General features: G+C 43.8%; 1 protein-coding gene across 1 annotated transcript in view; it reads left to right on the forward strand.

Moving 5' to 3' along the window:
- Positions 1–2,124: 2,124 nt before the first annotated feature.
- The window catches only part of FAM155B (family with sequence similarity 155 member B), a 35,266-nt gene continuing 10,042 nt past the window's right edge, over positions 2,125–27,348 (forward strand). Inside the window, exon 1 of the mRNA XM_003802237.2 lies at positions 2,125–3,115. Within this exon, the coding sequence (XP_003802285.1) occupies positions 2,255–3,115 (861 nt within the window). The 5' untranslated portion in view covers positions 2,125–2,254. The remainder of the gene's footprint in view (positions 3,116–27,348) is intronic.

Genomic DNA, 27,348 nt, shown 5'->3' on the forward strand with positions numbered 1-27,348 from the left:
GAACACAGTATGTTCAGTGGCAGAACTAGTACCTGAACCCATGTCTCCAGCCCACGAATCCTTCCACTGGCCAATACATGTCTTGCTTCCTTAAATAGACTATAATTTCCTTTTAAGGAAGGAATGTATTTACCACCCTTCATCTTTCCAGGCAGGGCCTTTCTGACTCCAGAAAGAGAGAGCTCTAGGGCCACACTGACTGAGTTTCTACCTTGGCTGCTCCATTACCTTAGGCAAGTTTACCGCGCTAAACCTCAGCTTCCTCACATGTGAATGAAGATAAACAGCAGTACCTATCTGGCAAGATTGTTGTGAGGATTAGATGAATAATGCTTTTAAAGTACTAGAGCAGGACCTAGCACAAAGTATGAGCTCAATAAATGCTATTTTCTTTATTGTTATGATTCTTAATATTAACAAAACGGTCCTGGCAATGGTTGATTAAAAATTAGAATGTGGAAGTTACTGGGAGTTGGGGAGAGTTAGCGAGAAAAGAAAGTAGACCACAGGATCCGTCTGAGATTTGGTGGAATCCAAACAAGGTTAGTGGCAAGGCAGGACGTTTGTATGTCTGAGATCCTAGTGGCACCGTCTGACTCTGCAAGAGCCCCTAGCACATGGTTCCATCTGGCGGTGCAGCTTCCCTAACTCTTCCTCAGCTATTCTCAGCAGCCTGTAGGGGGAGCAAGGAAGCTAGGACGGGTTGGGGGGGGTGCTGGAAATATTTCTAAGGGCAAAAAAAAAAAAAATGACACCCCACCAGTACTTCCCATCTTAGCCCACTTTTTGCCCCTCCAGGATGCTCTCAAGCTGGGTCCTCTTCCTCAGCTGAGCTGGGAGCTGTCCTTCAGCACCAGGGGCCGCCTTGGTCTCCGGCAGGACAGTGAGGGCGACAGTAGAGTTAAGAACACGGGACTGGTCCGACCTGCAGCCGGCTCTAGTGTCTCCTAGTCTTGGGGACCGGGGAGGCGACCAAAGGAGGCAATGAGACAGAACGGTGTCTCCTTCCTCCTGCCTCCAAGGATCACCCTCAGAAGTACCCTAGCCCTGGGATTGGGGGAATGAGGGGTGGCCTTGGGGAGGGAGGAGGGCGCTGAGGTTGGTGGGGGAGGGGGAGCGCTGGGGCCTGGGACTCAGCGTGTGGTGTGCGCACGCGGGGAGCGGGCGGATGAACGGAGGCGCTGAAGTGAATGGAGTTGGGGGTGGACTGGAAACATCCCCAAACAGCACAGGCTGCGGCCGGCGGGGGCTGGGGTGGGGTGGGGGGGGGAGTCCTGAGGCGCAGGCGCAGTCGGGGCCCAAATCCCGCTCCCTCCTCCTTTCAGTGTCTGTTTCTCCGCCCCGCTCCCCCCTAAACACACTCGCACACTGGCTTTCAAGGTGTTCTCCGCACAGCGGAAGATGGCGACAGACTGACGGGGCATGGCCAGCGGGAGCCACGGGCTGTGCCGCTCGGCGGCCGCTGCAGCGGTGTGAACGGGAGGCGGAAGCGAAAGGCACACTAAGTAAAGCCCGGTGTCCGCGTCCGGCGCCTGTGGCGCTGCCAGGAGCCAGGTGGCCCTCCCGTGCCGGAACTCCGGGAGCAGCGGGTGCGGAGCCAGAGCAGAGCTGGCCCGGGACCGGCCCCGGCGAACAGCCGGAGCGCGAGCGAAGCCCGAAGGGCTGGGCAGCGGACCGGCTGGCCGGCCTAGGAGGGCGCGAGCGAGGAAGGGAGCGGCGCGGAGCGGGCAGCGGGCGGACTGGCGGGAGAGGAGCGAAGCGGGGCGAGAAGATCGGAGCGGAGCGCGGCTGCGGGCCCGCACGGCGGCGCTGAGGGGCGCAGAGCTGCACCGAACCGAGACGGCCGGAACAGAGTGAGAGCCGGGCGGCCGCTGGCGCGGAGTGAAGTGGCGCGGAGCGGAGGGCATGTGAGGGGCCCGACACTATGAGGAGTGCGGCGCGGCCGCCGCAGCCGCCACCGCCCCAGTGCCCCGCACCGCCCCCCGCTGGGACGCCGGGCAGTGCCTAGCGGGCCGGGTGGCAGCGCCCAGGCTGAGAGCTAGGGAGCGCGGGAGCGGTGCGGGACTGCACAAAAGCGCCCCGAGACTTCGGCCTGAGCGGGGCCCCGGGCCGACTGGCCTGCCTCACCATGCAGCCCCCAAGGTAGAGCCTGGACGGCGTCGAGGAGCGCGGAGTGGCGTGCAGCCCGCCCGACTGGGACGGCCGTCCGGCCTCGCGCCTGCCTACTCCCTTCATCCCGGACCACCCCTGAAATATGTTCAGGGGCGCTTGGATGTGGCCCGGAAAAGATGCCGCCGCGCTGACTATCTGCTGCTGCTGCTGCTGTTGGGCTCCCAGGCCAAGCGACAAACCTTGCGCCGACTCCGAGCGGGCGCAGCGATGGCGACTGTCCCTAGCATCCCTGCTCTTCTTCACCGTGCTGCTCGCTGACCATCTGTGGCTGTGCGCGGGGGCCCGACCCCGGGCCAGGGAGCTGAGCAGCGCCATGAGGCTGCCCTGGGGAGCCGGCCGTGAGAGGCAGCCAGTGCCTCCTCGCGCGGTATTGCCGCTGCCACCGCCGTCGCCCGGCAAGTCCAGCGCGCCCCCGGGCACCTGCGGCCCGCGATACAGCAACCTGACCAAAGCCGCCCCCGCCACCGGCTCTGGGCCGGTCTGCGGCAGCGTCCCAGAGCCCACGGGGCTGGACGCTGCTTGCACTAAATTGCAATCTTTGCAAAGACTTTTCGAACCGACTACCCCAGTCCCTCCTCTGCGGCCCCCTGATTTCCTTTCCCGTGCCCCAGCTGAGTTCCCCTCTGCCAAAAAAAACTTGCTCAAAGGCCACTTTCGGAACTTCACTCTCTCCTTTTGCGACACCTACACGGTCTGGGATTTGCTGCTGGGCATGGACCGCCCGGACAGCCTGGACTGCAGCCTGGACACCCTGCTGGGGGACCTGCTGGCCGTGGTGGCCAGTCCGGGCTCTGGGGCCTGGGAGGCGTGTAGCAACTGTATCGAGGCGTACCAGCGGTTGGACCGACATGCTCAGGAAAAATATGACGAGTTCGACCTCGTGCTGCATAAATACTTACAGGCGGAAGAGTACTCAATCCGGTCCTGCACGAAAGGCTGTAAGGTAGGAATTGGTGTCCGCGGCCACAATGGCTGTCTGGGCAGCGGCAGCGATAGTAGGGGGACCAAGACAAAAAAGGAGGTCTCCGTCTCTGCCCACCCCACCACTCCCACCATTCTCAGTGCAGCAATACCTGAGACCTCTCTGAGACCCTCCCTAAAGGGGCCTCAGAGATTCAGGTCAGGTAACCCACCCAGCCAACTTCTATTAATTCCGGGTTTGAGCACCTTAGGGCTGGGGCTTCCTGGCGCCCCGCCTCCGCGTGAGAAGGGCGGGGCTGTGGGGCCCTCGGCTGGCAAAAGGGTAGCAGGAGGAATTATACTCCCCTAGCCTATACCCTTAACCAGCTGTGCCCCCCTCCTTTTCTGGGCTGAAATTGAAAGTCCTGGAACTAGCTGGTCCAAGGAGGAGGACAAAGGGTGAGAAGAGGGGTATTCCTGGTGGTGGGACACATTATATGCTGTTGACCTTATGTGACCTGAAGTGGCTGGCCACAGCCAAGACAGGTGGAGCCCCAGAGTGCCTGTCTTCTCCCAAGGAGGGAACCTGCAAGTTCCTCTCCCCTGACAAAGGAAGAAGCTGGGAACAGAGTACTGTGGCTGTGGGAGGGCCACTGAAGGTTGTTGCATTACCAAACTCCCAGTGCCTTCCCAGAGCCCCAGGTTGGCAATGGAGGGAAAGCTGGCTTTCTGGCTGCTGGGGACAGGCATCCATAGTGTAAGCCAGGCAGCTGCAAAATGGGACTGCCTAAGGTAGAGCTGAGTGTTGAGAAACTTTGTGATCCTCAGCAGGGTTGTTTTGGACAGTATGTGGGTGGGGGCTGCAAACATTTGGGACCTGATGCTAATGCCCTATTTACCCAGTCTGGCCAGGTAGACTGCCTTTGAGAGAAAACAGAATAGCAAGGTCAAAGGGTCAAATGACAAGGAGACCAGGTGGGGTAGTGGCCTCACATATCCTTGAGCTGGGGCCAAGAGCTGGAAAGGGAGACAGTTGCCTCCTTGCCTAGCTCATCTCCTTCCAAGGCTTTTGGGAGGGGCAGAAAATGTCCCTTTCCTCCAGCATGGTCCCTCTGGACTTCTGCAAGGCTTCCATGCTTTTGGTGGACTCTATAGGGATTTGAGGATGAGAGCCAGGGAGGAAAGGGGTAGCTCCTTGTTCCTGACTCCACTTTCTCCTTCTCTTTTTTCCTGTTCTCGTAACCTAGCAGTCTCTCTCCCGCCTCCCTCAGCCTCAGCTGACTCACTGCCTCACTCACACTACCAAATGAGATATTCCACTTCTTAAAGGTGTACAGACAGATAGACACATACACACTGCCATATACCACCACCACCACCACCAACCGGGCAAAGTCACACAGAAATACAGAGAGGTTGTCATACCCACAAACGGTGTCACAGAAGCAGACACCATGTCACACACACACAGTGTCAGAGACACACAGGCAGAAGTACTGTCACATGTAGAATGACACATTTAGTCTATAAAGACACATACCTTTGATGTCAGCCACAGACACACACACACAATGGGGGCAGAGGGATATAATCTACAAAGAGATTGAATAAAGCATGTCTGCCTTTTGTGGCCCTCTTTTCAACCCCATAGCCATGACTAGTTTATTTCTCAGTCACCAGTATGAATGAGAGCCATGCCACAACTTTTCCAGGGGGGTTTCTCCATGTTACAGTTGGTTCCAAGCTCCAACTGATCCTGCTTTAAATAATAATATCTCATGTTGATTGTTTTTACCAAGCAGTTTAATGTAGGAGAAAGACATCTGATCTCTCCAATTTAGGAGGCCTTATCACATCGACAACTTATTAGTGGTATGACCTTGGCCAAGTCACTTCATTTCTCCAAGCTTTCATTTCCATATTTGTAAAACAGGGATAATATTCCTTGCTTGCCACATCCTAGGTCTTTTGTGAGACTTAAGTGGTAAGAGGTAGCTGATAGTATTTTGCCACAAGAATATAACATCTGACATGATGTTTTAAGGTTTTCAACTCCTCTCAAATATATTATTTTACAAATGAAGAAACTGAGGTGCAGAGGGATCGAGCAGTTTGCCCTAAGATCACTCAGTTAATGAGGAGGAGTTGCAGGACTCTAACTCATGTGTTTTAGTGCTAACTCTATGCTTTTGCATGGCCTCTCATCAAGTTCCCAGTGGCTCTCCCTCCTCTCCTTTGTTTCCTTGTCTGTCTCTCTCCAGTGAGCAAGTGAACTCCTCCTGCTCTCTTGTTGCCTGCTGTGCTGGCAGAAGGGCAATTCCATCTCCACAGCTTTCTTCCTGTCTTTCCCACCCCTTTTCCAATGCTCTCTCCCTCAACCAAAGCCTGGACACACAGGCTTTCAAATCCAGGTGTGTTATGGGCACTAAGGGAAAATACAGCTCTGATGCCCTCCGTGCAAGCCTTGTCCCCTGAACCCTTCATCCCATCTCCCTCACAGGGCTTCTCTGCCAATCCCCTGACCTGCTCCTAGGCTCCAGGCCCTTCTATACAGCCCTCACCCCAAATGAGATTCCTGGGAGATGCTCCACCCTCATAGTTTCTCCTGAGTGGAGAGTTCACAGCCCCAGGCCAGGACAAGGAGGCTTTCTCTACTTCTGGAAACCAGCCTGGAGACTCTGACCCACAGCTGAGTGACCCCGTACCCAGGGCTCAGGTCCTTCCTGGATGGCCCCAGAAACACTGTCATCTGCCTTTACAATGTCTGCCCCTGTTTCGGGCAACAAAGGGCCCTCAAAATCATACCTGTCCTCACTTCTGCCTGTAACACCTCCCAATTTAGTACCAGCTGCAACATTTCCTTAATGTGCGACTGACTTCCTCTCACACAGCAGAGCAATATTAACTTAGGCAGGCCAATACCCATCCTCACCCTGGCCTCTCCCAACAGCTGGGGCCATCTCCACCCTTTTCTTATCTCCCTATGTGCCTCTAAGCCCTTCTCTCCCCCTTGGCTGTGTTGGCCCTACCAAGGGTTACTGGGCAGAAACCTCACTCCCCCACGGCTCTCTATCCTCCCAATAGGTGCTGTGCTTCTGCCTGGTTCTGATTGCCTCTTTCCCCGCCTCTTTCCTACTCTCAATTCAGAACATTCAGACTGGGGGGAGTGGTAGAGATGGGAGCAAAATCCTGGCCTCTTCTGCCATGGCTCCTGATCTAAGAGGGAGTAGAAGTTCAGGAGAGGGACAGTTCTCAGCTGTCTAACCAGCCATAGGGCCACATTAATAAAGGTTAGTGCCAGGGAAGAATGTGATAGTTCTGCTCTATTCTGGACTGGCCCAAACCCACCTGGCAGACCATATTTTTGGTTCTGGGTCTCACATTGACTGGGCTTGGAAGGGAGCTGGAATTCAAGTTCTCTTGGAGAGACTTGAAGGAACTGTTTCACTTGGAGAAGTGGAGATTCGGGAGGATGTGGTCTCTGACTTCACATCTCACAACAGTTGTGATACAAAAGAAGCCTATCCTAATTGTCCCCAAAGGGAATTTATAGTTAGAAAATCCTAGGTGCAAATCTAGCTCCTTTATATATTACCTCTATGACCTTGAGCTAGGGCCTTCAAGTCTCTGAGCCTCACTTTTCTCATTATTAATTAGAAGTCTGTACAGTACCCATGCCTGGCACATCAGAGTTGTTCAGTTAAGTTTTTTTTTTTCCTTCCAAAGAAGAAACAGGCTGTCTTAGGAGAAATGAGCTCTTGCTTCTAGGAAATGTCTGGTCCAATACAGGTAGATCCCTGGGGAATATGCTGAGGAAGTTAACACCAGATGATGGGGGGAGTTGAGCCAGGTGACCTCTGAGGTCTGTTTCAGCCCAGAGTTGAGGCCTGTGAACAGGCCCTGTTCCCTGAACACCAGCATTGCATGGGGAGGGTTGGGGAATGAGGTTGGGCCTAACACCCACACACAGAGAGGAGGTGGGGGGCTGCCAGAGCCAGTGCCTTGCCTTCTGCCCATACCCACTGGGGGCCTGCTCTTCCTCCACTCTGGCTGGCAGCTGTTTCTGCCTGACTGCCTTCTTTCCTCCCACCTGCCACAGCTTTCCTGCCAAGCAGGACTCCCAGGCTAATGCAGGAGATGAGGGGTGCCAAGATCAGGGAGCTCAGAGCACTGGGCAAAAGGCAGGAGCCCCAAATTAGCTAGTGATTTCTGTTGTCATCCAGTCTGGCAGGCAGGGAGCCCTGCTCCACAAGCAACCTCCCTGACCCAGGGCCCTTGGGACCAAAAAGGGTACCCTGGCTCCTGTTTGGGACTGGAGGAAAGGTGAGGCGGTCAATAAGTGGCCTCCTGGGAACTAAGACAAATCTGCCCTGGGGGAGGAGCCTCCAGATCTACAGAAACTCATCTCCTAATTGCCACAGAATATGAGCATAGGGTTCTGGGAAGAGGCAGGAACTTGATGTCTTGGAGTAGCGACAGAGAGGAGGCAATATTTACAGCTAGGACAAGGAAATAGTGAATTAAGGCTGATAGTGGGAAAGTGGCTTCCTACTGCCCATACCTGGCCAGATCTCTTGTCTCCATCCTGACCCACTCCCATTAAAACCCCTATGTTCCTCCCACATTTTAGCCCACACCCAACCCCCATTCACATACTAAGGACCCCACAACCTTCCGCATATTCTATTTATCATCCTAGCACCATCCCAAACCACACTTACACTTTATTCTCTAATCTTTTTCCCTACACCTACACTCCTACAACTCCTGCTCCTCCTAACAGTTACCTCCACCTCTGCCAACCTTCTCCTTTACCCCACTCCCCACCTTGCTCCTGTCAGCCCCTCCCATCCCACTCCACTTGCCATCTCCCACCTCACACCCCTCCCAGCCTTTAACCACTCTTCTGGACTCCATGCTTCTCACCCCTGGCATCCCTCACACCCCACCTCCTTTCTCCAACTCTCTTCTCCTAGCCCCTCTCCTCTCTGCTCTCTGTCTCTTCCCACCCTTCTCTCCTCCCCATTCAGGGTAGACATGTGCATGTGTACATGCACACACACTCACACACACACAGATACACATGCACACAGACATACATCCCCCAGTCTTCTTCATGGCTACTTCCCATCCTTCCCGCAGGCTGATGCCTGACTACTAAAGTCACTATAGCAATGGGAACCTCTAGGAAGGATACACTGATATCTCCTGAAGGTGGGAGTAGAGGGAGTTAGGTAGAGGAAAGGAGCCCAGCAGCCTCCCACCTAATATCATTATCTGGCTGGAAAAGACTACTGAATATGGTGGAGGAGAGGGTGAGAAGAGAGAAGACAGTGCCTGGGACTGAGATTAAAGGAGGGTCAGAGATCTCTGAACACTTCATAAGCCTTAAACGGTACTTCTAAGTCATGTAGGTACATGCCAATACCCTCCACACAGTTGTCAGTACCTCAGGGAAAGGGTACACCCACTCTTTCACATGTGGATGGGGATGTAGGCTGACACCTCAGACTCAGGGTTGGGAGTTTGCCCTAGAAAAACTTTTCCCTTGGGGAAGTTCCCAGCCTCTGAGGCTGTTTACTTGCTGTGTGATGTGCAGACTGGGCATCAAACTTACCCTCCCTAGCTCACTGCTCAGCCACATGCAGACTCCAGCTGTCAGTGTTTCCTGAAATCCAAGGGCAGCCTCTGCTTCTGCGGGGTCTGGAAAAATCTGGGAACCCAGAAAGATCACTCTCCAGTGATGGCCATTCTCTGGGGAATAGGTATATTTACAATCCTGTGATTATAAGCATGCAGACCAGAGTGCATGCAAAAGGCCAGGCAGGCTAAACCAGCCTCTTCTGCCTGGGCATAAGAGGGGGTTCAGTAAAGACTGAATTTTTTGAGACCTTGAGCCAGGTAGGTGCTTAGAGGGGAGAAGAAGGGCATCAGGTGAGCTGTAACTGGCCCTGAGGAGGGAAGAAGTTACTATGGAGTGATAAAAAGGCTGTCATGGCCAAAGCTCCTGATCGAATGGATTCTGGAGAAAGGAACTGGAACTTGAGCCACAAGTTTCTGGGCCAGAAGATGAGGTCACTGGCTCCAAAGAAGAACGAGCTAAGAAAGCAAAAGGAAAGAAGAAAACTGCAACCTTTTGAGTGCCTAGGAATTGCCAGGGGCTTTTAATATGTTCATGAACTCATTTAAACCTGACAGTCATCCTAGCAAGCAGGCACTATCATGATCCCCCATCTTACAAATGAAACAACCGAGGCTCAGTGAGGAGAATGAGTTATCCAGGCCATATAGCTAAAACATGGGAGTGTTGGGATACAAACTGAGATCTGTCTGTCCTTTCCCCAGTGCACAGATATATAAAAAAAAAGTGTTAATAATCTCCTCCAGTTGTCAGAGGAGATTGACTACTGAGAGGCTAAGGAGTGAGAAGTTGGATGGACTGGAGAGGAGGCCTGGCAGAACCTATTGACATCTTAGGAGCCCCATGAAAGTGGCCTAGATCCACAGTTAGGACCCACTAACATCCTCTTAGTTTAGTATCCCAGTCTCTTGTCCTTCAGACCAAGTGACAATCACTAGTATCCTCCCGGGATAGTGACAGGAGGAAGGGAGGTGTTTTCTTCCTCCTCTTTCTACAGGCTCTGCAAAGGAGACAGGAGGAGCTGGGCTCATCTTGCCTGGAGGGAAGGTATCATTGTTATATTCTCAGCTCCAATATACTAGAGAGATCAATCTGTTATGTAAGCCTAAACCCCTGGCCTCCACATCCACCTCACTCCAACATGTACAATTTCTCCGCATTCTTGCCCATGCTGATAGAGCTGGAAAGGAAAGTAAATGCAGTGAGTCTTTGTCACCCCAGAGCCTATTGAGGCCTAGCTTTGGCTTTGGATGCCTGGATCCCATGCCAGGGTTTTGGTGAGCCCCTGTCTTCTTGGAGATTGAAGAATATGCCAGCCCATCAAGTTCTGCCAGGTGTTACCAATATTTCGTGGCTTATTTGCTTTTTTTTTTTTTTTTTTTTTGAGACAGTCTCACTGTGTCACCCTTGGTAGAGTATCCTGGCGTCACAGCTCACAGCAACCTCAAACTCCTGGGCTTAAGTGATTCTCTTGCCTCAGCCTCCTAAGTAGCCGGGACTACAGCACCGGTCACAATGTCCAGCTATTTTTTTGTTGCAGTTGTCATTATTTAGCTGGCCTCGGCTGGGTTTGAACCCACTAGCTTCCGTGTATGTAGCTGGTGCCATAACCACTGTACCATGGGCGCCGAGCCGGCTTATTTTGTTTTAAGCATGGCTACCTGTCTGACGAGTGAAAGGTGAACATGTCTGTTTAGTGTTGAACTCAACTAAAATTTCCAACTAAGTTAATCCTTCAGGATTACTATAGACTCAAAATATTTAAATATGTCTTTTTTACCGATTACAAAAAAAAAAGGCTTTTGAGAAATTTTGGAAAATAAAAGTATGACAGGAAAAATTCCCCAGAGACACTTAGTTTTCTTATTGTAGTAAAGTATACATAACGTAAAACATACTAAACTTAACTAGTTCATCTATTTTTAAGTGACATTGTCAGTGGCATTAAGTACATTTGTAGCATTATACAGCCATCACCACTATCCATTTCTAAAATGTTTTCATCCTCCCAAACAGAAACTGTCATTAAACAATAACTCCCTATTCTTCACTCTCTCTATCCCCTGATAACCACTATTCTACTCTATTTTCTGTGTACGAATTTGACTAAGTATCTCATATAAATGGAGTCATATACTGTTTGTACTTTGGTGTCTGGCTTATTTCATTCAATATGATGTTATCAAGGTTTATCCATGTTGTAGCATGTATCAGTACTTCTTTCCTTTTTATGATTGAATACTTTTCCATTGTATGTCTATGCCACATTTTTTTATCCCTTTTGCTAGTAGACATTTAGGTTATTTCCAGGTTTGGCTATTGTGAATAATGCTGCCTCAAACGTTGGTGTGCAAATATCTGTTTGAATCCCTGCTTTCAATTCTTTTGAGTTTATACCTAGGAGGAATATTGCCAGATCATATGGTAATTCTATATTTAACTTTTTAAAGAACTGACATCCTGTTTTCCACAGTAGCAGCGCCATTTTATATACATACCAGCAATGCACAAAAGTTCCAGTTTTTCCATATCCTTGCCAACACTTGTTATTTTCTGGGGTATTTTTGATAATAGCCATCCTAGTGGGTGTGACTATATACTTTTACATAGTTGAAATCTTATTCTGCTATTTTTCATTTATTTTCTGGGGTATTTTTGATAATAGCCATCCTAGTGGGTATGACTATATACTTTTACATAGTTGAAATCTTATTCTGCTATTTTTCATTTATTGTTAAACTGAGTATCTTTGCCTAAATTAAATATTCATAGACATCATTGTTAATGAGTGTACAGTATTTCATCACATGAATGTAATTTACTCGTCTAGTTCTTTTGATATTACTTCCAACTTTTACTATTACAAATAATGCTATGAAGGATATCTTTCTTTTTAACTCTATATCACAGCTACAATTCTTTTTACTAATATTTTTTTTCTCAAATTCTTTTTTCTTATTTCCCCACTGTGCTGAATTTTTAAAATCACAATAATTCATGCTCATTGTACAAAATCTAACAATATGGAGGTTTATAAAGAAAACATTAATGTCTGAGAGTGATGGGTCACCCTTATAATCCTAGTACTTTGGGAGGCCCAGGGGAGAGGATTGCTTGAGGCCAGGAGCTTGAGACCAATCAGGGTAATAGTGAGACTCCGTCTCCATAAAAAAGTAAAAAATAGACAGTGGATTAACACATTGTGGTAGTCCCAGCTACTTGGAAAGTTGAAGCAGGAGAATCACTTGAGCCCAGGAGTTTGAGGTTATAGCCGAGCTATAATGAAGCCACCGTGTTCTAGCCTGAGCAACAAACAGAGAAAGACCTTGTCTCAAAAAACAAACAAACAAACAAACAAACAAAAACATCAATAATCCTCCCATTTTCTCTCCTCCCAGTAGCACTTCCCAGGGGTCACTAATGTTAACAATTTGGAGTGTGTTCTTCTACCCCTCCCTCCAGCCTTACATAAACATCTACACACAAAATGACTTTTCCTTTCCTTTGTTTCACACACAAATGAGAGTGTAAACAGTAATTCAGCAGGGTGAAGTTTCTTTTGGCACTAGACGTACAGAAAAGAGTGTTAACCTTTTTAAGTATCTTGACATACATTACCAAATTTCTTTTATATTACTACATTATTCTGGTTTATACCTCACCAAAAATGGAAGACTAATTTAGCACGCTTTTCCAATACTGGCTAGCATGTTTTTAAAGCTGTATTTATTTGGCAGCTGAAAAATGGTACAGTATTGGCTTTTCGTTTGCATGCCTTAGGTCAGACATTTGCTTTTCTTATTTATAGGCCATTTGTATTGCCTGATTTTTGAATTGTCTTTTCATGTTTTGTGTTTTCCTTATTGATCTGTATGTACTCTTATATATATTAATGATATTAACCTTTTTCTGATCACATTTGTGGCAGATTTTTTTTAATTTGTTATTTACATCTTAGAGGTGAAAGGAAGGAATGAGAAGGAAAGGAAATATCTCAGTCATTTTATGACCTTTATGTCTTTAATTCTTACATCTGCTTTGTGAAGTATATATTATCTCCCTTTTATAGAGGAGAGGAAAGGCTCAGAGGGATTAAATGACTAGCTCAAGGTCATCCAGCTTGTAAAAGTTGAAGCTGGGATTTGACCAGCAGTGGGCAAAGGTACCACCCAATCTGTGTTAGTGTGATTATATTACAGGTAAAGATTTGTGCTTGTTGCTTTTTACAGAAAAGTGAAAGCAAGTACTATTATTATCTCAATTTTACAGATGAGGAAACTGTGGTTCAGGGAAGTCAGGTAACTTACCTGAAGTGTTATTACTGGTAAGAGAAGACCTGGTATTTGGACTGCAGGACTGTTTCAGTTTATCGTTGGTTGACCATCTTCCCACCATACAATGTTTGCTCCCTGGAGCAAAATTTGAATCTTCTTGGATTCTAATTGAGGCCCAGAGAGGGACAGTGACTTTCTCACAGTCACATAAAAAATTAGTGGTTTAGGCTTGGCGCCTGTAGCACAGTGGTTACAGTGCTAGCCACATATACCAGGGCTGGCGGGTTTGAACCCAGCCCAGGCCGGCTAAATGACAATGACAATGACAACTGCAACAAAAAATAGCTGGGCATTGTGGCGGGTGCCTGTAGTCCCAGCTACTCAGAAGGCTGAGGCAAGAGAATCACTTAAGCCCAAGAGTTTGAAGTTGCTGTGAGCTGTGATGCCATAGCACTCAACCGAGGGCAACATACTGAAACTGTCTCAAAAAAAAAAATAGTGGCTAAGTCTCTGCCTCCTTACAAGTAACTTGTCCAAATTCACACAGCTAGTTAGTGGCAGAGGCAGAATCTGAACCCAGCTCTATCTGGCTGGAGCAAAGGTTTCTTGATGAAGAGCACTTATGAAAAAAGCTGGGGAGAAGGAGCAATCAGGTGGAGTTTATAAGCTGACCTGAAACTTGCCGAAGGAACGGACTCTGGCATTTAGTCTTCTAGGGCAAGGCTATTTTAGAAGCCCCCAGAGGTAGGCCCTGGGATGAGAGAACTCATGTAGTAAGACAAGAAAAACTTTCTACTGGAGGAATCTACTCTCTTTTTACTAATCGCTAAAGATTAGAGCAGGAATAGTGAGCCTCGGGCTTTGGGTAGGAAGCTGGTGGGTGTGAAAGAACCAAAGCAGTGTTTGCCTTTTTCAGCACCTTCACCTCCTAGGGGGTGTGTGTGTATAAACGTGTGTGTGTAAACGTGCGCATGTGTGTGTTTAGAGAAAAGAAGGAATGGAGTGCTTTGATAGGGAAATAGAAATTATCATTTGTGGACCTTACTATCCAAATGTTCTTCCCTCTACATCCACTTAAAAAGAAAATTGTACCCATATGGGGAATTGACTGAATATAGAGTGATTTAAGAAAATCATATCCCCCTCTCCATTTAGACCTAGAAATCTCCCCAACTTGATCTGAAATTCTGTCAAAAAGAGACTTTTTTTTTTTTTTTTTTTAGTAAGAAGCTTCAATGGTCATAGTACATTGAGGGGAGGGAAGTATGGTATATAAGATCTTAGGCAGTGAAGTCCAGGTGAATCTGGCTTCAAGTTCCAGTTTGAAATCTGTCTTCTCTGCATGATAGTTGTCGAGACCTTGAACATATTCTTTAATCTTTTTTGGGGACCTCACTTTCTTTATCTTTGTACCTAAGAAATAGGGTTATTATGAGACTTAAATGACATACAGCATGCTAATTTCTTAAGAGCACAGTGCCTGCAAAATGGAAAGTACTCAAGAAATGCTAGCCACTCCTATTATTATTATCAGCTGTGGGCCTTGGCCAAGTTATTCAAACTCTTTGGACTTCCCTGTTCTCATCTATAAATACTTATCTCTACCTCAGGAGATAGTTTTGAGTATTCAGTGAGTTAATAATGTCCAGGTCAGGTGCTTACAACAGAGTCTGACATATGATAACTTAATAAATTGTAAATATTATTATTCTCACCTTACATGTGTTTAATCCAAATGATTGCTTAACACCCAATTGAGATTAACAATACTGGAGTAGAGAAAGGTAGTTGGGGAATTGGAGATGAAGACTCTGGGATGGGTATGGGGGACTTGGACTCAGAAGGCAGCTGGAGAGATTCTAGTGAGTGAGGGCACAAAGACATGCTTAGATAGGGGAAGGAGAAGGCAGAGGGGAAGGTGGAAGGACTCCCAAGTTCTTGATTTGCCTCATCACCAAGACCAAGCACAGCTGACAATCACCTTTGATCAAATCTCTGTTTTTCCCAGCCTCTCATCTATCTAGCCAAGCACAGCATTTCAGGAATGAAGTCTAAGGCAGGAACAAGGAGCTGGTTTTATGGTGATCCCTACAGGAGAATGAAATTGTTTACTAGGCCTGGACTGAGGTCTAGCTGTGTGGCAAACAGGTTTACAGCTCATTTGAAACTGTGGTTGTCACTGTCACACTGGCACCATGCCTGTGGTGACCTGCACAACCATTGAGCACAGAAGGTGCTAAAGCTCCCCTCCTCTTATTGAAGTTTCTCTCTCTGGCCATGGGTTCATTTGCTAGTTCTTGCTTACTTGGCTTGAGCTCATGGCTGGCCCTGATGTTGGTGATGGAGTAGATGATCCAGAGCAGGGATGTACAGTACAGGCCTGGGGATCTGGGGCAGGGCAGTGTGGGCTGAATCTGATGAGGTTGGTCAGGTTAATTCTTCTAGATTTTGTTTTGTTATTTTTGAGGTTCATGGCTACAGATAAGTTTTATGTTTTTATTTAATTTTCACTTATTCAGAATAATATATGTTCATAATTTTAAAAGGCATTTTCACTATGTACATATGTGTATACACACACACACACCTCTGAGCCTCACTGTTCAGAGCTGATCCTCTAGACTGTTTCTTCTGATATTTACCTCCATATTTCTAAATGACATGTCAATATGCTGTTTCTTGATTTTTATGTTTTAAATACCTATTGACTTTTGAAATTTGATTAGAGAGGATTTAGCTCTTTTTAATTTTTTTTCATTTTAAATTTTTTTTTTTTGCAGTTTTTGGCCAGGACTGGGTTTGAACCCACTGCCTCTGGCATACGGGGCTGGTGCCTTACTCTTTTGAGCCATAGGAGCTGCTGCCCCAGGATTTAGTTCTTTTACTACCAGCAGCATTATCCACATACACATGCTTCTTCTCCAATACACTCAATAATGGAAAATCACACTTTGTGGTTTTAACAATATTCCATGTCTTCATTTTTAAGATTATAAACACTGGGCAGCCCCTATAAGTCATTGGGTAGGATGCCACCACATACACCAGGTTTGAACCTGGCCCAGGCCAGCTAAAAACAACAATGATAACTCCAACAACAACAACAAAAATAGCCAATGGTTGTGGCGGGCACCTGTAGTTCTAGCTACTTTGGAGGCTAAGGCAAGAGAACCAATTAAGCCCAAGAGTTTGAGGTTGCTGTGAGCTGTGATACCATGGCACTCTACCCAGGGTGACAGCTTGAGATCTGGCTCAAAAAAAAAAAAAAAAGATTATAAACATTGTTCATAGCTGGGTCATGTTGAATACTGTGACTACATTTCCTCCCTTGGTTATCTTGTTTTCCTGGAATTAATAGTTGCTTATTTTTTTTTCCTTTTTTCCTGTTTGCTTAGTGTTATATGACTTTCTACTAATACATCTCCAGTTTCTTCATTAAAACTATAAAATCTCATGCAAACACATTCATAACCCATTATTTTCACTTTTTTCTTGGAGCTTTCCACCTTATTTCAATTTGGGCTAGATGCTAGAGGCTTGATTTTCAAATATAATAGAACCATCATACTTGACCACCTCCTTAAATTGACCTAATTTTCATAGACTGGAAATGTACCACATGTACATATCAGTACAACAGGCCTAGTTCCTTATGTAGGCCACTGGTTTGTTACTGTCCCTTGAGAGATCAAATTACAGAGATTCTACCATACCTGGCAAACACCTCTTTGTGTATACTTCTTCTACTTGTGAACCCAGATCCATGTGAAGCCCTGTACACAGATGAGTAAGGTATACTCTCTGCTCCTAGAGAGTCATGGTATCATGGGTATTTAATTCATATAGATGTCTCACCAGAAGGCTTGATCTCTGTCACAGGACTTCAATCTAAGCTGTATATTTGGTCCCACACTCCAGACAGGCCTTTCTTTGTATGTCTCCAGTGAGTTACCAGGTTATGATAAAGTCTCCCAGACAGCAAATGTGATCTTAGGCTGCATTAATAGAAACAGTTTCTAGGACAAGAGGGCTGATGCTGCTACTTCACTTTGTGTTGATAAACCCTATCTGAGGATTGTGTTCAGTTGCAAAGGACACAGAAAAATAGACTCATCTGAATGTGAACAACCAAGATAGAAGGACTAGAAATAACATCCCATGAAAAAGTTGAAAAAGCTGGGGATAGTTGACTTCTTAAAAGAGCAATCTACACATAGCTATCTCCAGTTTTCTTCCCTCACTTTCGCTTTTCAATTTACTACAGTCTGGTTTCTGCCCCCACCATTCCGCTGAAACTGCTCTCAATGTAATGAGACTGTTTCTCAATATCCCAAACCAGTGTGTACCCATCTAAATCCTTATCTGCCAACCACTTCCTATTCTTTGAAATTCTCTTCTCCCTTAAAGAATGCCACTCTCTTCTGTTTCTCCTTCAATCTCCTAAACCACTCCTCCATCTTCATCTGATTCCCTTCTTCCACCTACCCTTTAATGATATTTGCATATCACAAATTTGACAAAGTCTTGATAACTAGGATCTAGAGAGAACTCAAATTAATTAACAAAAGAAGACCTAATAATCCCATCTGTCACTGAGCAAGATCATGAATAGAACATTCTCTGAGGAAGACAAATGAATGGCCAACAAACATGAAAAAATGCTCATCATCCCTAATTATCAGAGAAATGCAAATCAAAACTACCCTGAGATATCACCTACCCCCAGTAAGATTAGCCCACATCACAAAGTCCCAAAGCTTCAGATGCTGGTACAGATGTGGAGAGATAGGAACACTTCTACACTGTTTGTGGGGACTGTAAGACAACAAAGCCTCTTTGGAAAGAAGTATGGAGGCTCCTCAAAGAACTCAAATTACACCTCCCATTTGATCCTGCAAACTCATTACTAGGCATCTACCCAGAAGAAAAAAATCATTTTATCATAAGGACATCTAGATTGCTTATTGCAGCTCAATTTACAATCACCAAGATGTGGAAACAACCTAAATGCCCATCAACTCAGGAATGGATTAACAAAGTGCAGTATATGCATACCATGGAATACTATTCAGCTATAAAAAGACACATCTTTTGTATTAATCAGGATGGATTTGAAACACATTCTTCTTAGTAAAGTATCAGAAGAATGAAAAAGCAATTATCCAATGTACTCAATACTAATATAAAGCCAATAGATGATCTAATGCATGCCCACATAGGAGAAAAATTCATTTCAATTCATGTTGGGGGGGAGGGGGAATCAGAGAGAGAAGAGGGTGAGGTGCTTCCACTGAATGGGTGTGGAGTGAGGACACACCTTTTGAGTGCGGGTCATAACTACAAGAGGGACTGTACCTAACAAATTCAAATATTTTGACCTGGTTGTTTGTATGCTCACATTAAATTGAAATTTTAAATAATTATTATGTGAAAAGAAAAAAATAAAAAATAAAATGTTTCTTTCAGAAAAAATAAAATTTATGTTAATATTTTCTAGGGATCTATTGTTGATCCTTTTCTCTCTCTTTATACTATTCCTCAGTAATACTACCTCTAGACTTCCACTATCACTATATTAGAGTAAGCTAGGTTAGGCTCTCGTAATGAACAACCTGCAAATATCTGTGGCTTAGCAGTTATTTCTTGCTCATGATATATGTCCAAAACAGATCAGCATGGAGCATCTGCTTATGATAGTCACCAAAAGACCCAGAGTAGTAGGTCCATCTCAGCACTGCTTCTACAGTTAGCAGAGGAAAGAGAATATAGCAAATAATACACTAGCTCTTAAAGCTTCTCCTCAGAAATGATCTATGTTACTTCAACTCATATTTCATTGGCAAATTATATCATATAACCATGCCTACTTCAGAGGGTATGGAAAATTGTCCTTCTATGTTCCCCTTAACTCCTGATGGCTTTCAGACCTTTATACAGACCCTCCCTCTGAGTTCAGTCTATTGTATCCAACTATCTCCTTGACATTTTTACCTACCTGACCCATATATACCTCAAAGTCAACATAACCAAAAACTGAATTAATCTTCACTCTTGAGTCTAATCCTCCTATTTTCCCTTCCTTACTAAATGAGACTTCTGTTTATCCAGCTATGCAAGCCAGATGCCTGATAATTATTCTGGACACCCTTCCCTCTCCCTTATTCCCCACATCGTTAAGTAATCCTGTTGATTCCAACTGTTTAACAATCTCTTCTCACATCTATCCCTTTCTCCCATTTCTTAATTCTGCTGCTACTTACTGGCTTAGTTGAGGTCCTCATTGTCTCCAACTCAGATTGTTGTTGTAGTCTCATACCTGGTCCCCCTACCTCCTATCTTGATGACTATATCATCCACACATCAGGCAGCAGTGTGAAAAGTTGGTCACAGAAGTGGTAAGCAATCTTTAGATAAGCAATTATTTAAAACCCACTAAAGGTAGAACCTGGATAGCTCAGTGGGTAGGGCATCAGACTTTTAATCCAAGTACAAGTCCCTGTTCAGGCGTCACCGAGTAGTTTGACTCAGCGTCCGTAACTCAGTGAGTAGGGTACCGGCCACATACACTGAAGCCGGCAGGTTTGAACCCATCCCAGGCCAACTAAACAACAATGACAACTGAAACCAAAAAAATAGCCGTGTGTTGTGGCTGGCACCTGTAGTCCCGGCTACTTGGGAGGCCGAGGCAAGAGAATTGCTTAAGCCCAAGAATTTGAGGTTGCTGTGAGCTGTGACGCCATAGCACGCTACCGAGGGTGACATAATGAAACTCTGTCTCAAAAAATAAAATAAAATAAAATAAACCCATTAAAGGCTCTCCATTGCCTTTAATGAAGCCCAGCTCCTTCTCAGCTTCCATAGTTTATCATGCAGCCCATCTCTCATCATGCCCTCCTTTGCCCCCTCTAATTATGCTGAACTACCTACAGTGTCTGACCCCAGCCCTATTCCACACCTCCAGGCCTTTGTGCCTGCTGATTTCTCTGCTTGAAGTGCCCTTATTCTTTCCCTATTCCACTTAAAGAACTTCTACTCACTTTTTCTAATCCCTAACTCAACCCTTTCCCACATAGAGATAATTTTCTGTCCTTCAGCCTTCAAAATGCAATTAATGGTTCTTCCTTTTATGCTACTGCTGTACCTACTAGATACAGATGCTCCTTGAATTAACATTGACTAATAAACCCATTATAAGTTGAAAATAGTATAAGTCAAAACTGCATTCATTATATACCTCACCTGCTGAACATCATAGCTTGACCTATTCTACCTTAAATTTCCTTAGAACACTTATATTACCCTATAGTTGGGCAAAATAATCTAATACAAAGCATGTTTCATAATATATTATTGAATATCTTTTGTAATTATTGAATATTATACTAAAGATGAAAAATAGGTGATTGTATGTGGTATAGATACTTAAAGTATATATGGTTTCCACTGACTGTATATCACTTTCATACCATTATAAAGTAAAAAAAAAATGTAAAGTGGAACCATCATATGTCATGATTCCATCTATACTACTTATCATAGTGACTTGTAATGATTGAGTCACATAGTTGTCTACCTTGCTCCTTGAGATGGGAATCTTATCTTGCTCATCTTTATTATCTGTAGCTCCCAGCACAATGCCAGGCACTCAGAAGATGTTCAGAAAGTGTTCATGTGAACAAATGAATGAGAAAACCAGATTCAGAAAAATCTACCAAGTTCCTGCAAGCCTGTCATGGGGGACAGGCACCAGAAGTGCCACAGGGAGGCATTATCTGAACTCAAAAGAAGGAAGAACTTTTTTAATTGCTGGAGTTATCTGAAGATCTAGGTTGCCTTGGGAGAGAGTGAGCTTCCCATGACAAAGTTTACAATCAGAAACTCTATAGTACTTGGAAGTGATGTTGGAGTGGTAAGATGATGACTCTTATGATCCCTTCCATTCTGGAGCAGTCATGAACTAGCCTCTTCTGCTCACTTGATTGACATTGACCATCTAGGCTCCTTCAGAATCGTCTGCATTAAGGACCCTGCTTCTATACCAGCCCACCACCTTCCAGGCCTGGCCCATCTAGCCACTGGCCTTTGAGTAGATGGAATAAGAGGCTTGTTTGGAGGTGCAAGGGCCCTGTAGGACTTCATTGGGACTAGGTTCTCACCCACCTCTCTGGTCATCTCCTCTGATTTTTCCTCAAGCCAGGCCAAGCCACTTTGCTTCATAACTGCTCAGTCTGAGAAGCAGGACAGATGTTGCTTATTTTTACAGCCACTTAAGTAAAGCCCCATAATCCACCTCAATTTGCCCTATAATGCTTCTAATCCAGTGGTTCTCAACCTGTGGGTCATGAACCCTTTGTAACAATGAAAATACATATGTGGCATTAGGCAGGTTGAGAATCACTCAACCTTCCGTAGATTAAGGAGTCTAACATTAGATTAGAGTCTAATCCCAGTCTGACTCTGCTGATCCCAATGAAGTACTGCTTTCCTAAGAGTAACATCCATGATATCCTTCCTCTGGTTAGGATGACTGATTTTTGACCTCACACTGTTCTTTTTTTTAATTTTTTTTAATTGTTGGAGATTCATTGAAGGTACAAGCAACCAGGTTACACTGATTGCATTTGTTAGGTAAAGTCCCTCTTATAATTGTGTCTTGCCCCCCAAAAGGTGTGTCACACTCTGAGACCCCCCCAACCCCATCCTTCCTTCACTCTCTCTGCTATTCCCTTCTCCCACCACGCACCCTCCTTCCCTCTTTCTGCTCTTCCTTATCCCCACCACCCTCCCACCTTCTCTCTCTCTCTGCTCTCCCCTTCCCCCACCCCCCACTGTGTACCAGGTCATTAATTGTCCTTATATCAAAATTGAGTACATAGGATTCATGCTTCTCCATTCTTGTGATGCTTTACTAAGAATAAAGTGTTCCACTTCCATCCAGGTTAATACAAAGGATATAAAGTTTCCATCTTTGTCATGGCTGAATAGTATTCCATGGTATACATATACCACAGCTTGTTAATCCATTCCTGAGTTAGTGGGCATTTAGGCTGTTTCTACATTTTGGCTATTGTAAATTGAGCTGTGATAAACAGTCCAGTGCAAGTGCCCTTATGATAAAAGATTTTTCCTTCTGGGTAGATGCCCAGTAATGGGATTGCAGGATCAAATGGGAGGTTTAGCTTGAGTTCTTTGAGGGTTCTCCATACTTTCTTCCAAAAAGGTTGTATTAGTTTGCAGTCCCACCAGCAATGCAAAAATGTACCTTTCTCTCCACATCCATGTCAGCATCTGCAATTTTGAGATTTTGTGATGTGGACCATTCTCGCTGGGGTTAGATGATATCTCAGAGTGGTTTTGATTTACATTTCTTTAATAATTAGGGATGATGAGCATTTTGTCATATGTTTGCTAGCCATTCATCTGTCTTCTTTTGTATTCATCTCTCTTGTCCATTGATATATGGAATTGTTGGCTTTTTTCCTGTGGATTAATTTGAGTTCTCTATTGATCCTAGTTATCAACCTTTTGTCTGATTCAAAATATGCGAATATTCTTTCTCATTGTATAGGTTGTCTGTTTGCTTTGGTGGTTGTCACCTTAGCTGTACAGTAGCTTTTCAGTTTAATTAAATATCTTCTGTTTATTTTTGTTGTGGTTGCAATTGCCATGGAAGTCTTCTTCATAAAGTCTTTCCCTAGGCCCATATCATCAAGTGTTTTTCCAATGCTTTCTTTGAGGATTTTTATTGTTTCATGCTTTAAATTTAGGTCTTTTATCCATCTTGAATCAATTTTAGTGAGTGGAGAAAGGTGTGGGTCCAGGTTCAGTCTTTTATATGTGGATATCCAGTTCTCACAGCACCATTTATTGAATAGGGAGTCTTTCCCCCAGTGTATGTTTTGTTTAGTTTATCAAAGATTAGGTGGCTGTAAGATGTTAGTTTCATTTCCTGGTTTTCTATTCAATTTTAAATGTCTATGTCTCTTCTTTTTGTACCAGTACCATGCTTTTTGACCAGTATGGCCTTGTAGTACAGCCTAAAGTCTGGTATGCTGATGCCCCCAGCTTTGTTTTTATTACTAAGAACTACCTTAGCTATACAGGGTTTTTTCTGGTTCCATACAAAACGAAAAAAAATTTTTTTCCAAGTCTTGAAAGTACAATGTTGGTATTTTAATAGGGATGACATTGAATCTGTAGATTGCTTTGAGAAGTATAGACATTTTAACAATGTTGATTCTTCCCAGCTATAAGCATGGTATATTCTTCCACTTGTGAATATCCTCTGCTATTACTATTCTTAGGGTTTCATAATTTTCTTTATAGAGGTCCTTCACCTCTTTTCTTAGGTATATTCCTAGGTATTTCTTTTTCTTTGAAGCTATGGTGAAGGGGGGTTGTGTCCTTAATTAGCCTCTCATCTTGGCTGTTATTGGTGTATACAAAGGCTACTGACTTGTGGACATTTATTTTATATCCTGATACATTACTGTATTTTTTGATGATTTTCAGAAGTCTTGTGGTTGAGTTTTGGGGTTCTCTAAATATAAGATCATATCGTCTGCAAAGAGGGAGAGTTTGACCTCCTCTGCTCCCATTTGGATGCTCTTTATTTCCTTGTCTTGCCTAATTGTATTGGCTAGAACTTCCAGCACTATGTTGAATAGTAATGGTGACAGAGGGCAACCTTTTCTGGTTCCAGTTGTAAGTGGCAAAACTTTTTTACTCCTTTCAGTGAAATATTAGCTGTAGGTTTGTCATAGATAGCTTCAATCAGTTTAAGAAATGTGCCACGTATGCCTATACTCTTCAATGTTCTAATTAGAAAAGGATGCTGGATTTTATTGAATGCTTTTTCTGCATCTATTGAGAGGATCATATGGTCTTTGTTTTTGCTTCTGTTGATATGGTGAATAACGTTTATGGACTTGCATATGTTAAACCGGCCTTGTATCCCCGGGATGAAACCTTCTTGATCATGATGTATGACTTTTTTTGATAAACTGTAATTTATTGGCTAGGATTTTGTTGAGAATTTTTGCATCTATATTCATTAGTGAAATCAGTTTGAAGTTCTCCTTTTTAGTTGGGTCTTTTCCTGGTTTTGGTAACAGAGTGATGTTTGCTTCATAGAATGTGTTGGGGAAGATTCCTTCCTACTCAATTTTCTGGAATAATTTCTGCAGTATGGGAATGAGCACCTTTTTGAAGGTTTGATGGAATTCTGGTGTGATGCCATCCAGACCAGGGCATTTTTTTGTTGGGAGATTTTTTTTTTATTGTTTCTTTGATTTCAGTGCTTGAAATTGTTCTGTTCAGGAGATCTGTTTCTTCCTGGCTAAGTCTAGGGAGAGGGTGTGATTCCAAATATTGATCCATTTCCTTCACATTGTTAAATTTCTGGGCATAGAGTTTCTTGTACTATTCGGAGATTGTTATTCTTTTTCCAATACCATAAGATGGCTTGTGAGTTTGTTGATGCACTCTCTTTCTGTTTTTCAGATGTAGGCATCTAAAGCAATAAATTTTCCTCTCAGGACTGTTTTTGCTGTATCCCATAGGATTTGGTAGCTTGTTGTTATGCTCAAGGATGTTAATGATTTCCTCTTTTATTTCTTCCTGCATCCAACTCTTATTCAGCATAACATTGTTTAATTTCCATGCCTTTGTGTGGGGTTGAATGTTTTTGTTGGAGTTTAGTTCCGTCTTTAATGCCTTGTGGTCTGAGAAGATACAAGGTAAAATTTAAATTCTTTTGAGGTTTATTTTGTGTCCTAAGATATGATCCCTTTTGGAGAATGTTCCATGGGCTAATTAGAAGAATTTTTATACTTTAGCTTTGGAATGGAGTCTTCTATATATGTCTATTAAGCACAGTTGTTTTGAGGTCTCAATTAAGTCCCTTATATCTTTGTTTAATTTCTGTTTAGAGGATCTGTACAGCTCTGTAAGAGGAGTGCTAAAGTCCTCTGTTATTATGGTATTATAGGATATTATATTGCTCAGACTAATTAAGGACTGTTTGAAGAATCTGGGAGCATTTAAGTTGGGTGCATAAATATTTAGAATTGAAATGTCTTCTTGTTGTATTGTTCTCTTGACCAATATGAAATGTCCATCTTTTTTTTTTTTTTACTTTAGTTGCTTTAAATCCACCTATATCTGAAAGAAAGATTGCAACCCCTCTTTTCTTCTGAATTCCATTTGTCTAAGAAATTGTCTTCCAACCCTTAACTCTTGAGTTTTAACTTGTCTTTTGAGGCTAGGTGTTTTTTCTGCAGACAGAAAATGGCTTTTGTTTTTTAATCCAGCCAGCCAGTCTGTGCCTCTCCAGTGGGAAATTCAAGCCATTAACATTTATTCAGATAATTGATAAGTGTGGTAATGTTCTATTCATCTTATTTTGTGAAAGTCCATTACTTAGTTTTATCTTTTGCATCATTGTGGAAGCTAGCTTCTGTCTTTTAATTTCTGGGTGCTTACTTTGCTGGTGGTCCATTGTGATGGTCAGTGTGTAGAACAGGTTAAAGTATTTCCTGTAGCGCTGGTCTTGTTGTGGCAAATTTCCTCAATGTTTGCATATCAGTAAAAGATTTGATTTCTCTGTCAGTTTTAAAGCTTAGCTTAGCAGGATATAGAATTCTGGGCTGGAAATTGTTTTATTTAAGTGGATTAAAGGTAGATACCCATTGTATTCTTGCTTGAAAAGTTTCATTAGAGAAGTCTGCAGTCACCCTGATGGATTTGCCCCTGTAGGTCAACTGGCGCTTACTCCTGGCAGCTTGAAGAATCTTTTATTTTGTCTTGACTTTGGACAGGTTCATCACAATGTGTCTTGGAGAAGCTCAGTTAGAGTTGAGGTGACCTGGGGTCCACTATCCCTCTGAAAGGAATGTGTCAGAATCTTTTGTGATATTTGGGAAATTTTCATTTATAATATTCTCTAGTATGGCTTCCATTCCTCTTGGGCATTCTTCTTCCCCTTCTGGGATACCTATAACTTGTATATTTGAATGCTTCATAAAGTCCCATAAGTCTGTCAGTGAATGTTCTGCTTTCTCTCTCTCTTTTTTCTGCCTCTTTAACTATCTGAGTTATCTCAAGACCTTGTTCCTCTACCTCTGAGATTCTTTCTTCTGCATGGTCTAATCTTTATTGATACTTTCTATTGCATCTTTAAGTTCCCTAATTGACTGCTTCAATTCCTTCAGCTCTGCTACATTCTTTCTATATTCTTCATATCATTCATTTCTTATTTGATTCTGTTTTTTGATTTTTTTTTGGTTATTTTCCACTTTCTCAGAAATTTCCTTCATTGTTTTCATCATCTGTATTTTAAATTACCCTCCTGTCATTTCTAACATTTCTTTATAGATGAATAAATTTCTACATTTATAAATAGCTACATTTCTGTAGTAGCTACCTCATGGTCCCTTGAGGGATTACTCTGGTCTGGTTTTTCATGTTGCCAGGATTTTTTTGTTGATTCTTTCTCATAAGTGTTTCCTTTTATCTGTTTCCTTGTCCTAATTTTCCTTTCACTTCCTCTTGCTCTTTAAGATAACATGCCTCTGGTCTAAGGTTTAGATGAGTCCTTTGGTACAGGACTAAAAAGATTAGAAGATTAAAGAGCAAGAAAGGAAAAAAGATTTTTAAAAAAGAAAAAGAAAGTAGATGGGGTGAGTAAAAAGGAATATTGACCAAAAAAGGAGAGGCACAGAAAGAGGTAGACATGAGTAATAAAGGTGTACAGTAGGGTAATTTCACCTACACCTTAAAAACCCCCAACCTCTGGGGGTGTTGGGTTGGGTGGGTCCCTTGATTTCAGCAGCTCTTTGCCAACCTGAACATACATGGTATTCCACCTCCACCAAATAAAGTGAAAAGACAAAAATACTGTAAATCAAACCAAACAGACAGAAAACTTTATAGGGTTAAATTGGGGAAAAAGTAAAATAACAGGGGCAGAAACACAGCAGAAATGAATTTCTTATTATTAAGGAAGGCAACAATAGAAGATTATATTTAAACTAGAAAATTTAAGAAAGAAAAAAAGAAAAATCTAGGGGGAAAACATTGAAATAATAATAAAAATAAAACCATAATCAAAAACAAAGCAGTATATGTATTTTGCTGAATATTGTCTGGGTAACAGGTGATCTTCTGGGGTGTGAGATTATAATCACAATGCTGATACAGCTATATGAGATGGAGACTGGAGGCCTCTGCTGACTTCTTTGCCCTCAAAATCCACAGGGTTGAGAACTTGAATCTCTTCTTAGCCCATTTAAAAGACACTTTAAACCGTTAACCTTGGCTAAACAGAAGCTTTCCCAGGAAAGCACTTGTCGCTAGGATCTT

Source organism: Otolemur garnettii, unplaced genomic scaffold, assembly GCF_000181295.1.
Source record: "Otolemur garnettii isolate 467f Iridium unplaced genomic scaffold, OtoGar3 scaffold00241, whole genome shotgun sequence".
NCBI classification, from domain to species: Eukaryota; Metazoa; Chordata; class Mammalia; order Primates; family Galagidae; genus Otolemur; species Otolemur garnettii.